The sequence below is a fragment of the Oncorhynchus keta genome, chromosome 4 (assembly GCF_023373465.1).
Source record: "Oncorhynchus keta strain PuntledgeMale-10-30-2019 chromosome 4, Oket_V2, whole genome shotgun sequence".
Lineage (NCBI taxonomy): Eukaryota > Metazoa > Chordata > Actinopteri > Salmoniformes > Salmonidae > Oncorhynchus > Oncorhynchus keta.
The window spans coordinates 60,767,719-60,781,150 of record NC_068424.1 but is presented as its reverse complement, the minus strand read 5'-3'; the positions used below and the strand labels follow the sequence as shown (position 1 = coordinate 60,781,150).

The 13,432-nt window shown below is 43.2% G+C and overlaps 1 protein-coding gene across 11 annotated transcripts in view; it reads left to right on the top strand.

The window, feature by feature from the left end:
• LOC118379901 (LIM and calponin homology domains-containing protein 1-like) overlaps positions 1–13,432 on the top strand; it is a 146,090-nt gene that overhangs the window by 80,253 nt on the left and 52,405 nt on the right. For 5 of the 11 annotated variants that reach the window (XM_035766925.2, XM_035766920.2, XM_035766906.2 and 2 more), the window contains exons 4-6: positions 2,732–2,838; positions 10,259–10,292; positions 13,311–13,421. In XM_035766925.2, coding sequence (XP_035622818.1) covers positions 2,732–2,838; positions 10,259–10,292; positions 13,311–13,421 — 252 coding nt within the window. The other 6 variants (XM_035766914.2, XM_035766939.2, XM_035766951.1 and 3 more) reach the window with 5 other exon arrangements.

Here is a 13,432-nt window from a genome sequence, read left to right as displayed (position 1 = left end):
TTTGTTTACTGCTGTGCTATCATCAGATAATAGCTTCTTATGCTTTCGCTGAAAATACTTTTTGAAATCTGATATGTTGGCTGGATTCACAGCGAGTGTAGCTTTAATTTGCTATCTTACATGTGTGATTTAATGAGTTTGAATTTTATAGTATTTTATTTGAAATTTGCGCTCTGCATTTTCCCTGGCAATTGGCCAAGTGGGACATTTGCGTCCCCCTATCCCAGAGAGGGTAACCAACACAAAAACATCCTATGGTGTTCTGCATTAGCTTCGAACAGCCCCCAAGATATGCAACTTTTCAGGGAAGTTAGAAACCAATATACACAGGCAGTTAGAAAAGCCAAGGCTAGCTTTTTCAAGCAGAAATTTGCTTCCTGCAACACAAACTCAAAAAAGTTCTGGGACACTGTGAAGTCCATGGAGAATAAGACCACCTCCTCCCAGCTGCCCACTGCACTGTGGCTAGGAAACACTGTCACCACCGATAAATCTACTATAATTGAGAATTTCAATAAGCATTTTTCTACGGCTGGCCATGCTTTCCACCTGGCTACCCCTACTCTGGTCAACAGCACTGTACCCCCCACAGCAACTCGCCCAAGCCTTCCCCATTTCTCCTCCCAAATCCAGTCAGCTGATATTCTGAAAGAGCTGCAAAATCTGGACCCCGACAAATCAGCCGGGCTCGACAACCTTTCTTTCTAAAATGATCTGCCGAAATTGTTGCAACCCCTATTACTAGCCTGTTCAACCTCTTTCGTGTCAGATTCCCAAAGATTGGAAAGCAGCTGCGGTCATCCCCCTCTTCAAAGGGGAGACACTCTAGACCCAAACTGCTACAGACCTATATCTATCCTACCCTGCCTTTCTAAGGTCTTCAAAAGCCAAGTCAACAAACAGATTACTGAACATTTCCAATCCCACCGTACCTTCTCCGCTATGCAATCTGGTTTCAGAGCTGGTCATAGGTGCACCTCAGCCACACTCAAGGGCCTAAACAATATCTTAACCGCCATCAATAAGAAACGATACTGTGCAGCCGTATTCATTGACCTGGCCAAGGCTTTCGACTCTGTCAATCTCCACATCCTCATCGGCAGACTCGATAGCCTTGGTTTCTCAAATGATTTTCTCGCCTGGTTCACAAACTACTTCTCTGATAGAGTTCAGTGTGTCAAATCGGAGGGCCTGTTGTCCGGCCCTCTGGCAGTCTCAATGGGTGTGCCACAGGGTTCAATTCTTAGGCCGACTCTCTTCTCTGTATACAGCAACGATGTCACTCTTGCTACTGGTGAGTCTCTGATCCACCTCTACGCAGACGACACCATTCTGTATACTTTGGACACTGTGTTAACAACCCTCCAGACGAGCTTCAATGCTATACAACTCTCCTTCCATGGCCTCCAACTGCTCTTAAATACAAGTAAAACTAAATGCATGCTCTTCAACCGATCGCTGCCTGCACCTGCCCGCCTGTCCAGCATCACTACTCTGGACGGTTCTGACTTAGAATATGTGGACAACTACAAATACCTAGGTGTCTGGTTAGACTCTAAACTCTCCTTCCAGACTCACATCAAACATCTCCAATCCAAAGTTAAATCTAGAATCGGCTTCCTATTTCGCAACAAAGCATCCTTCACTCGTGCTGCCAAACATACCCTCATAAAACTGACCATCATTTACAAAATAGCCTCCAATACCCTACTCAATAAATTGGATGCAGTCTATCACAGTGCCATCCGTTTTGTTTACTATGGTGCTATGCTCAGATAATAGCATCATTTGCTTTTACCCGAAAAGCCTTTTTGAAATCTGACATGTTGGCTGGATTCACAACACATGTAGCTTTAATTTGGTATCTTACATGTGTGATTTCATGAAAGTTAGATTTTTATAGGAATTTATTTGAATTTGGCGCTCTGCATTTTCTCTGGCTTTTGGCCAAGTGGGATGCTACCATCCCACATATCCCAGAGAGTTTAACAAACTAGCTTTGGCAAGTCGGTTAGGACATCTACTTTGTGCATGACACGTCATTTTCCCAACAATTGTTTACAGACAGATAATTTCACTTATAATTCACTGTATCACATTCCAGTGAAGTTTACATACACTAAGTTGACTTCGCCTATAAACACCTTGGGAAATTCCAGAAAATGATGTCATGGCTTTAGAAGCATCTGATAGGCTAATTGACATCATTTGAGTCAATTGGAGGTGTGCCGGTGGGTGTATTTCAAGGCCTACATTTAAACTCAGTGCCTCTTTGTTTGACATCATGGGAAAACCAAATGAAATCAGCCAAGACCAACACCTGGTTCATCCTTGGCTTTTTTATGGCGGTTCTGGAGCAGTGGCTTCTTCCTTGCTGAGCGGCCTTTCAGGTTATGTCGATATAGGACTCGTTTTACTGTGGATATAGATACTTTTGTACCTGTTTCCTCCAGCATCTTCACAAGGTACTTTGCTGTTGTTCTGGGATTGATTTGCACAAGTACGTTCATCTCGAGAAGACAGAACGCGTCTCCTTCCTGAGTGGTATGATGGCCGCGTGGTCCCATGGTGTTTATACTTGCGTAATATTGTTTGTACAGATGAACGTGGTTCTAGGGTTTCTGGCATAATGGTGTTGATGGGAGCCATGACCAGTCTTTCAAAGCACTTTATGGCGTCTGATGTGATTATGTCCTCTCTAAGTAATATTCTGTTTTCTCTCTCCCTTCAGGACAACCTGAGTGTGTTCCTGCGTGGCTGTGAGGAGCTGGGACTGAAGGGCTCTCAGCTGTTTGACCCTGGGGACCTGCAGGATATCTCCACACGTCCCAACGCCAAGTAAGACATCACACACACCTGCTTCCCTGTCTGGCTGGTTGACTGGCTGGTTGGCTCACTGTCCAGTAGGTGGTCAGTAGGGTGGTTGAACAGTTGTTCTGTCTGCCTTTCAGCCTGTCTGCCTTTCAGCCTGTCTGCCTTTCAGCCTGTCTGCCTTTCAGCCTGTCTGCCTTTCAGCCTGTCTGCCTTTTAGCCTGTCTGCCTTTTAGCCTGTCTGCCTTTTAGCCTGTCTGCCTTTTAGCCTGTCTGCCTTTTAGCCTGTCTGCCTTTTAGCCTGTCTGCCTTTTAGCCTGTCTGCCTTTTAGCCTGTCTGCCTTTCAGCCTGTCTGCCTTTTAGCCTGTCTGCCTTTTAGCCTGTCTGCCTTTTAGCCTGTCTGCCTTTTAGCCTGTCTGCCTTTTAGCCTGTCTGCCTTTTAGCCTGTCTGCCTTTTAGCCTGTCTGCCTTTTAGCCTGTCTGCCTTTTAGCCTGTCTGCCTTTTAGCCTGTCTGCCTTTTAGCCTGTCTGCCTTTCAGCCTGTCTCTTTCAGCCTGTCTGCCTTTCAGCCTGTCTGCCTTTTAGCCTGTCTGCCTTTTAGCCTGTCTGCCTTTTAGCCTGTCTGCCTTTTAGCCTGTCTGCCTTTTAGCCTGTCTGCCTTTTAGCCTGTCTGCCTTTTAGCCTGTCTGCCTTTTAGCCTGTCTGCCTTTCAGCCTGTCTGCCTTTCAGCCTGTCTGCCTTTCAGCCTGTCTGCCTTTCAGCCTGTCTGCCTTTCAGCCTGTCTGCCTGCCTTTACAGTTGAAGTCGGAAGTTTACATACATCTTAGCCAAATACATTTAAACTCAGTTTTTCACAATTCCTGACATTTAATCCTAGTAAAAATTCCCCGTCTTAGGTCATTTAGGATCACCACTTTTTTTTAAGAATGTGAAATGTCAGAATAATAGTAGAGTGATTTATTTCAGCTTTTATTTCTCATCACATTCCCAGTGGGTCAGAAGTTTACATACACTCAATTAGTATTTGGTAGCATTGCCTTTTTAAATGGTTTAACTTGGGTCAAACGTTTCAGATCGCCTTCCACAAGCTTCCCACAGTAAGTTGGTAGAATTTTGGACCATTCCTGAGTCAGGTTTGCAGGCCTTCTTGCTCGCACATGTTTTTTGAGTTCTGCCCACAAATGTTCTATAGGACTGAGGTCAGGGCTTTGTAATGGCCACTCCAATACCTTAACTTTGTTGTCCTTAATCCATTTTGCCACAACTTTGGAAGTATGCTTGGGGTCATTGTCCATTTGGAAGACCCATTTGCGACCAAGCTTTAATTTCCTGACTTATGTCTTGAGATGTTGCTTCAATATATCCACGTAATTTTCCTACCTCATGATGCCATCTATTTTGTGAAGTGCACCAGTCCCTCCTGCAGCAAAGCACCCCCACAACATGATGCTGCCACCCCCGTGCTTCACGGTTGGGATGATGTTCTTCGGCTTGCAAGCATCCCCCTTTTTCCTCCAAACACAACGATGGTCATTATGGCCAAACAATTTTATTTTTGTTTCATCAGACCAGAGGATATTTCTCCAAAAAGTATGACCTTTGTCCCCATGTGTAGTTGCAAACCGTTATCTGGCTTTATGGCGGTTTTGGAGCAGTGGCTTCTTCCTTGCTGAGCGGTCTTTCAGGTTATGTCAATATAGGACTCGTTTTACTGTGGATATAGATCGTTTTTTACTGGTTTCCTCCAGCATCTCCACAAGGTCGTTTGTTGTTCTGGGATTGATTTGCACTTTTTTCACCAAAGTACGTTCATCTCTAGGAGACAAAAGGCGTCTCCTTCCTAAGCGGTATGACGGCTGCGTTGTCCAATGATGTTTATACTTGCGTATTATTGTTTGTACAGATAAACGTGGTACCTTCAGGCGTTTGGAAATTGCTCCCAAGGATGAACCAGATTTGTGGAGGTCTACAATTTTTTTTCTGAGGTCTTGGCTGATTTCTTTTGATTTTCCCATGATGTCAATTAAAGAGGCACTGAGTTTGAAGGTAGGCCTTGAAATACATCCACAGGTACACCTCCAATTGACTCAAATGATGTCAATTTTGCACGCCCAATTTTTCAGTTCCACTTCATGATTGTGTCCCACTTGTTGTTGATTCTTCACAAAAAAATACAGTTTTATTTCTTTGTTTGAAGCCTGAAATGTGGCAAAAGGTCGCAAAGTTCAAGGGGGCCGAATACTTTCGCAAGGCACTGTAACAAGGGATATTATGCATGGCGGCAAAAGAACACAGCGTTCCAAGAAAAACACTTGCTACCCACAGTAAAAATTTGGTGGGGGTTCCATGGGGCTGTGTGGCCAGTGCCGGTACTGGGAATCTTGTTTTGTGACTAGGGGGCAGTATTTTCATTTATGGAAAAATAACGTTCCCGTAGTGAACGGGATATTTTGTCAGGACAAAATGCTAGAATATGCATATAATTAACAGCTTAGGATAGAAAACACTCTAAAGTTTCCAAAACCTGTAAAAATACTGTCTGCGAGTATAACAGAACTGATATTGTAGGCGTAAGCCTGAGAAAAATCCAATCCGGAAGTGACTCATCTTTTGAAAGCTCTGCGTTCCAATGCGTCCCTATTGAGCAGTGAATGGGCTATCAACCAGATTACTTTTTCTCCGTATTCCCCAAGGTGTCTACAGCATTGTGACGTAGTTTTACGCATTTATGTTGAAGAATACCCGTAAGCGGCTACATTGTGCAATTGGTCACCTGATGGCTCTCAGAGTGATTCTCGCGTAAAATACAGAGGTATCCATTATTCCAATCGGTCCTACTGAAAAACCAATTGTCCCGGTGGATATATTATCAAATAGATATTTGAAAAACACCTTGAGGATTGATTATAAACAACGTTTGCCATGTTTCTTTCGATATTATGGAGCTAATTTGCTGCGTTTTCGTGACTGCAATTTCCGGGCGATTTCTCAGCCAAACGTGAAGAACAAACGGAGCTATTTCGCCTACAAAAATAATATTTTTGGAAAAAAGGAACATTGGCTATCTAACTGGGAGTCTCGTGAGTGAAAACATCCAAAGCTCATCAAAGGTAAACAATTTAATTTGATTGCTTTTCTGATTTCCGTGACCAAGTTACCTGCTGCTAGCTGGACAAAATGCTATACTAGGCTATTGATAAACTTACAGAAATGCTTGTCTAGCTTTGGCTGTAAAGCATATTTTGAAAATCTGAGATGACAGGGTGATTAACAATAGGCTAAGCTGTGTCTCAATATATTTCACTTGTGATTTTCATGAATAGGAATATTTTCTAGGAATATTTATGTCCCTTGCGTGATGCTAATTAGTGTCAGTCGACGATTACGCTCCCGGACCCGGGGTGGGGAGTTACTAGAGGTTAAAGTTGAGGGTCGCATGGATTCCACTCAATATCAGCAGATTCTTGGGAATAATGTTGAAGAATCAGTCACAAAGTTGAAGTTACGCCGGGGCTGAATATTTCAACAAGACAACGACCCAAAACACTGCTCAAAATCTACCCGGGCATTTATGCAGAGGAACAAGTACAATGTTCTGGAATGGCCATCCCAATCCCCAGACCTGAATATTATTGAGTATCTGTGGGATGATTTGAAGTGGGCTGTCCATGCTCGGCAACCATCAAACCTAACTGAACTGAAATGTTTTGCAAGGAGGAATGGTCCAAAATACCTTCATCCAGAATCCAGACACTCATTAGAGGCTATGGGAAGCGTCTAGAGGCTGTTATTTTAGCAAAGGGAGGCTCTACTAAATATTGATGTGATTTTTCTATTGGGGTGCCCAAATTTATGCACCTGTCTAATTTTGTTTTGATGCATATTGCACAATTTCTGTTAATCTAATAAACCTCATTTCACTACTGAAATATTACTGTTATTTGATAGATCAAATTGAAATTGCTGATCCAAACACCCAATTATTTATATATGGAAATCATGGAAATTGTCAGGGGTGCCCAAACTTTTTCATACGACTGTATATGAAATACAAATCGTATAGAGAGAGAGCGTCCTATAATTCCTATAATAACTACAACCTAAAACTTCTTACCTGGAAATATTGAAGACTCCTGTTAAAAGGAACCACCAGCTTTCATATGTTCTGAGCAAGGAACTAAACGTTCGCTTTTTTACATCGCCACATATTGCACTTTTACTTTCTTCTCCAACACTTTTTTGCATTATTTAAACCAAATTGAACATGTTTGATTTTATTTGAGGCTAAATTGATTGTATTGATGTATTATATTAAGTTAAAATAAGTGTTAATTCAGTATTGTTGTAATTGTCATTATTTAAAAAATCATATTTTTAAATCGCCCGATTAATTGGTATCTGCTTTTTTTGGTCTTCCAATAATCGGTATCGGCGTTGAAAAATCATAATTTGTCGACCTCTAGTATAAAGAGACACACAATGAGCTGAGGCCTGAAATATGTCCTCTGTACCATCTGTTGATGGAAACTGAACCATTTCCAAGATAAGTGACAGGGGAAGAGAGGGTGAGAGGGAGAGATGGGGAGAGAGAGAGTAACAGCAAGAGAGTGAGGGGGAGTGTGAGAGGGGAAAAGAGAGCGAGGGAGAGCGGGGAAAAGAGAGTACAGTTGATATCACAGGCAGTGATCTAATACCTAGTGGAATCTGAATTGCCTTCTTTCTCAGGCAGCCTTTAGATGTGGTTCTGTAAGTAATCAAGGTAGCGTAGAGAAAAGAGACCTGTCTATTTAGTCAAGCTAGAGGAGAGGAGGAAGGACAGAGGGAAGAGAGGAAGGTGAAATGACACAGGGCCATTCTGTTGAAGGAGAGGGAGGTGGAGAAACTGACGTTGAAACTGACTTGGTGTCACCTATCTACTGTATTTCTCGCTCTTTCTTTAACTTTCATTTGGTCTTTGGCCCTCATTTGGCCCTTTCTGCTGGATCAGCTACACTAGCTATATATACACAAATGATGTGGCCACCCCTTCAAATGATTGGATTTGGCTATTTCAGCCACACCCGTTGCTGACAGGTGTATAAAATTGAGCAAAAGCCATGCATTCTCTATAGACAAACACTGACAGTAGAATGTCCTAACTTTTAAGAGCTCAGTGACTTTCAAGATGGCAGTCTTTCCAACAAGTCAGTGGGTCAAATTTCTGCCCTGCTGGAACTACCCCGGTCAACTGTAAGTGCTGTTATTGTGAAGTGGAAAAGTCTAGGAGCAACAACGGCTGAGCCGCAAAGTGGTCGGCCGCACAAGCTCACAGAACAGAACTGACGAGTGCAGAAGCATGTCAAAATCGTCTGTCCTCAGTTAAAACACTCACTACCGAGTTCCAAACTGCCTGTGGAAGCAACGTCAGGAAAATAAATGTGTGTCTGGAGCTTCATGAAATGGGTTTCCATGGCCGAGCAGCCACGCACAAGCCTAAGATCACCGTGTGTAATGCCAATCTTCGGCTGGAGTGGTGTAAAGCTCGCCCCTTTACCATCTGGCAGTCCGACGGACGAAGTTAGGCTTGGCGGATGCCAGGAGAACGCTACCTGCCCGAAGGAATAATGGTCTGTGGCTGTTTTTCATGGTTCGTGCTAGGGCCCTTAGTTCCAGTGAAGGGAAATCTTAGCACTACAGCATACAATGACATTCTAGACGAGGTCCGTACAGAAATGGTTTGTCGAGATCGGTGTGGAAGAACTTGATTGCCTGCACAGAGCCCTGACTTCAACTCCATCAAACACCTTTGGGATGAATTGGAACACCGACTGCGAGCCAATCCTAATCGCCTAACATCAGTACCTGACCTCACTAATGCTGAATGGAAGCAAGTCCCAGCAGCAATGTTCCAACATCAAGTAGAAAGCCTTACCAGAAAGGTGAAGGCTGTTCTAGCAGCAAAGGGAGGACCAACTCCATATTAATGCCCATGATTTTGGAATGAGATGTTTTACGAGCACATACTTTTGGTCATGAAGTGTGTTAGTATCCTGTTGCCAAAAAACAAATGTGGTGCTATCAAGGGGAGGTCATGTACAAAGTGAAAAGAATCACCTTTATATGTCTCTTTATCAAAGCTGCCAGAAATGGGAACAAACAGAATATCTTCAAAATATCTTCTAATTGCTATAGAGCCTTTCTATTAGTCATTGGATCTGACAGGGTTAGTTGCAGCACAGAAATCTACAAATCACCTCAACCTCAAAACAGGCAAGCATGAACTGATCCATATATTATAAGGATTAGTGAATTTACATGATCCCACAGCACTTGTCGCAAGAGTATGGGATGTTATCCCTGGTGCCTTGGCTACCAAATCATCCTCAGCTTCTAATTTAAACCCTTTCCTTTCTCCTGCAACTCTCTGCAAATCTAGGTCGTTAAAGGGAGTGTTCTCAGCCAACCTGGTAAAATAAGGATTAGGTATGAACAAGCAGATTGACATGTAAATGAATAAGCTTCCACCTACTAACGATCTGGACTTGAGTCATTTGATTGACCATTCCATAATAATCCCACTCATGTGGGAGTAGGTCTGTAACACTCTTAACTCCTGGGTCACCTGTAAAGGTCATTATGACATGGAATGTTGTGTGGGAGCTGAACAAGCCCACTAGGCTGACCTATGACCTCTGACTAGTGTGTGAGTAAAGTATCAAGTGTAGCCTTAGGTCAGCTCACCTACACACACATGCACACACACACACAAACGCATGCACACACCAGACCGACACGGGACCTGTAGATATAGTTCAATATGTTACCATTCTGACACATGGTTGAGTGCTTATTTAGTTTGATTAGAAAGATGTTAGTGAGAGAATGGAAGGCAAACATGCCTGCCCGTGTGTTTTTGTCTGTTTGTCTCTGTGCGTGTGTCCATTTGTGTGTCAGAGAAAGACAATTAAATAATAATTTGTCCTTGCCCTGCTATTGCCTAGAGGCGCTTGAACATAGAAAAGCATCCAAACAACCTTGAGGCTGCAGCAACGGGGTCAAACAACCTTGAGGCTGAAGCAACGGGGTCAAACAACCTTGAGGCTGAAGCAACGGGGTCAAACAACCTTGAGGCTGAAGCAACGGGGTCAAACAACCTTGAGGCTGCAGCAACAGGGTCAGGCTGGAGAGTTGGGAGAGACTAATATTTTCTCTCTTGCAACTACTCTCTCTCTCTTTGTCTCTCTCTCTTTGTCCCTCTCTACTTCTTTCTTTCTCTCTCCCTTCCCCTCTCTCTCTCCCACTCACTTTCTTCCTCCTCCCTCCTTCTCAGTCCAGATCAGTTTTTCCATTTGTATGTCATTCCATAACTACAGTGTGGAGTAGGTGCAGCTCATTTGACAGCTCTCTAACCTGGAACCTATGATCCTCCTCGTCTCTCTCTCTCTCTCTCTCTCTCTCTCTCCCTAGCAGGGTTGCAGACTGCAGTAGGAAACTCAAAAATGTAAGTGACACCTCTCTATATTGTTTGTCAGTCTGGTAATCTGTTATGTCCTCGTGTCTATGGGTTGGTCTCTGTCTCTGGCTGTGTTTTGTCTTTTTTTGTCTTTCTTTCTGTCATTCTTTTCTCCATCTCTGAATATCTCTCTCAATCCTATCCCTCTGCCTTAGTCAGTCCATCCCATGAACCCCTCTCTTTCTCCCTCTGTCTATCTCCTGTCTCTGCTGCTTTAAGAGGAGCTGGCGAAGTGCGTTTGTCATTCTCTGCAGTGAGCTCTCTACCTGACTTGGCTTGCTATAGCGTACTCTGTCTAACATATGTGACTATACTCAGCCAAGGCTGCCTCCAACTCTAGCCCCACAGCTGTTTTAGCAGAGGGACACTGAAGCGCTGCATTAGACTCAGTCTGCACTGCATGAGAACGTCCCATAAACCCCCAACAGCTGTAGAGTGAGCTAGCCTAGTGCTGCTGTCAATTGTAGCAAACTTTTCATTGTAGCAAACTGCAGCAGCAGCATTCAATTATAAAAAAAATTTTTGCTGAGACTCAGAGCACCATCAAACTGAAAAAATTAGATAGGTGGTGGAGTATTTTGTACTGTTTTGTAAACTTGGCTAGGAAAAGGGACTATCATGCTTGACTGGATGGAATTCTGCTGGCCTCATGGATTGTTTAACTGAACCAAGGGTAAGGTATCTATCTATTCCCTATGACGTAGGTATGTTTTGGAGAAAATATTGTTTGGCTTTTTGGTTCTGTAGGTATGGAACTGCTGCTGTGAAGGTGTGTGTGCTCATGCAAGCTACAGGGGTGGGCAACTCCAGTCCTCGAGGGCTTGATTGGTGGCACACTTTTTCTCCATCCCTCGCAAACACAGCTGATTAATCAAATTGCATTTTAAACTGAAGATCATGATTAGGTGATTATTGGAGTCAGGTGTGTTAGCTGGGGCTGGGGCTGGGGCAAAACTGTGACACCAATCAGGCCTGTGTACACACTTGTGGCACAAGGAGGTTATTGTCCCGTCTGGAAGGAACACATTTTGTCAGGTGACTTGGTCCAGTGAAACGTATCAGAGAAGACGGGCACTGTAAAGTGAGGCGGAGACAGACGTGCAGAGGGCATGACCTCAGGTCTTTAAGATGTTGCAGGATTAGTTTGTGGTGTATACTTTCAGTGTGACATGCTGTCACAGGGGTGTTTGCAAAGGTGTAGCTTCAACATATTTAGCCAGGTTCGGTATGCTGTTTAATTTATCATTGCAACAGTTGTAGAACCTACTGTATATTCCACAAACAGAGCATGAGTTGTATGAACATTTATACCCTGTCTAGGCTATTTATTGACACAAATGTTTTCCGTCCTTAGAACGGCACCTAATGACCTTATCAAGAGATTCCAGCCCCTTGCTGTTTGACAGACAGGTGTTGTACTGAAAGTTGCAAGTATCCTCCAAGTTTGAATCCCAGTCAGGCTACCTACCTGAATTCACTTTGTGTACATTTGTCATGCTAAATGGTAGTGTGGGTGCTTGTGATGAATGTGAATAGTATTGTTTTGCCTTCTAGATACAGTGCACTGGATGTGCATTGTGGTTGAAGTATGTTTAGTTTTTGTTTTGTAGCCTAGATTGTCATCTGAAAAGAGTGCTTACAATTACTGTGTACCACACATTAGGCAAACCACCTGTAATCGGTTTTATCAAAGGAATAACCCTAGATCCTTAGATTGTCTGCTTTGTGATATCAAAGTCATCTATCAGCTTGTTCTTGCAACATAAAAGAGCCTGTGTGATCTCCATATGGCCACAGTAGCAAGAGTGCTGTGTCCACACAGTGGCCTAGCTACATATAGGGACATGAGATAGTAGATGAAGTTGGCATGGTAAATTAGCTGTCAGGGCTATGTTAGCATAGTAAAACAACCTTACCCATGTGGCAATGGTAAAGAGAGTGAGAAAGCTAGCTGTGTGTTCATATTGGCCAGGGCTAGGTCTTTTTTGTACAGAAACCCCTGGCTAGCCTATTATAGTGATAGGGAAAAGAGTGGACCAAATATATCAGGAAGTGAACCCTATTGGTGGCCACTTTGATGAAACTGTTTATACTCCTTACAAATTGAAGGCAAGTGGAAAGGAGAGTGATTTTAGTTTGTATGACTGGACTTGACATCAAACTAACACTCAAGGGAGAATAGTACATTGAATTGATGCAATTGGGGAATAACAACTGTGGAGCAATTGTGTGTAGTATCAGTTGTGTGTAGTATCAGTTGTGTGTGGTACGGTCGCTGCACAAACCGCATGGCAAAACGATATGTCCAGAATGTATCCGGAATATTTAATGTGTCAGTACAGTACCTCAATGAGTCTGCAACACATGTCTGAGTTAGCATTATTTTAATTTTATATAAGTTAGCCCAATGTTCCTCTTTGAGAGATGGTAGAATTTTGCTAGCTAATGGGTACAGTGTGCCATAGCTGGCATCTGTCACATAGACATACTGTGTGAAATGTGGAATTCTCTGATTGCTCTCAGGTGGCTGAGAATGCTTGTGTTGCTGTCGGTTAGTATTAGCGTTATGAAGCATACCTTGGAGCTGTCAAGAATTTCGTTTGTGGCTTACAGTATGTTAATTTTACCCATATCAACATAAGTTGATTTTGCAATGGCAGTTTGCCAGGTTTATTACTCAGTAAGCAAACTGTTAGTTTGGTCTGTTTTTTGGGGGGAAAAGTGGGATATTGGGCCCGTAAAACATTTATCAAGCAACTTTGCTATTTATCAAATAAGCTAATGTATCATGTGCTAGCAGTCTTGCATAATGTATTATACAACTTGTGCACAAGCTTGGGGTATGAGACCACTGGGAATTAGTTAGCCCAAAAGTTGGTTGACTGTGCGGCTGGGTCAATTGGCAATGATCTACCACTAAATTGAATGTTACAGACTGACGTTAATACCTTGTCTTGTTGATACTGGCTCTAAAATCCTCTTCCTGCTGTAATGATTCCTCCACAGGTTCTGATTACCATATACTGGCTGGGCCGGGCTGCCAACAGCTGCACCTCCTACAACGGGCCCACACTGGACCTGAAGGAGTTTGAAGGCCTGCTATCACAAATGCGGAAGGTGTGTACAGG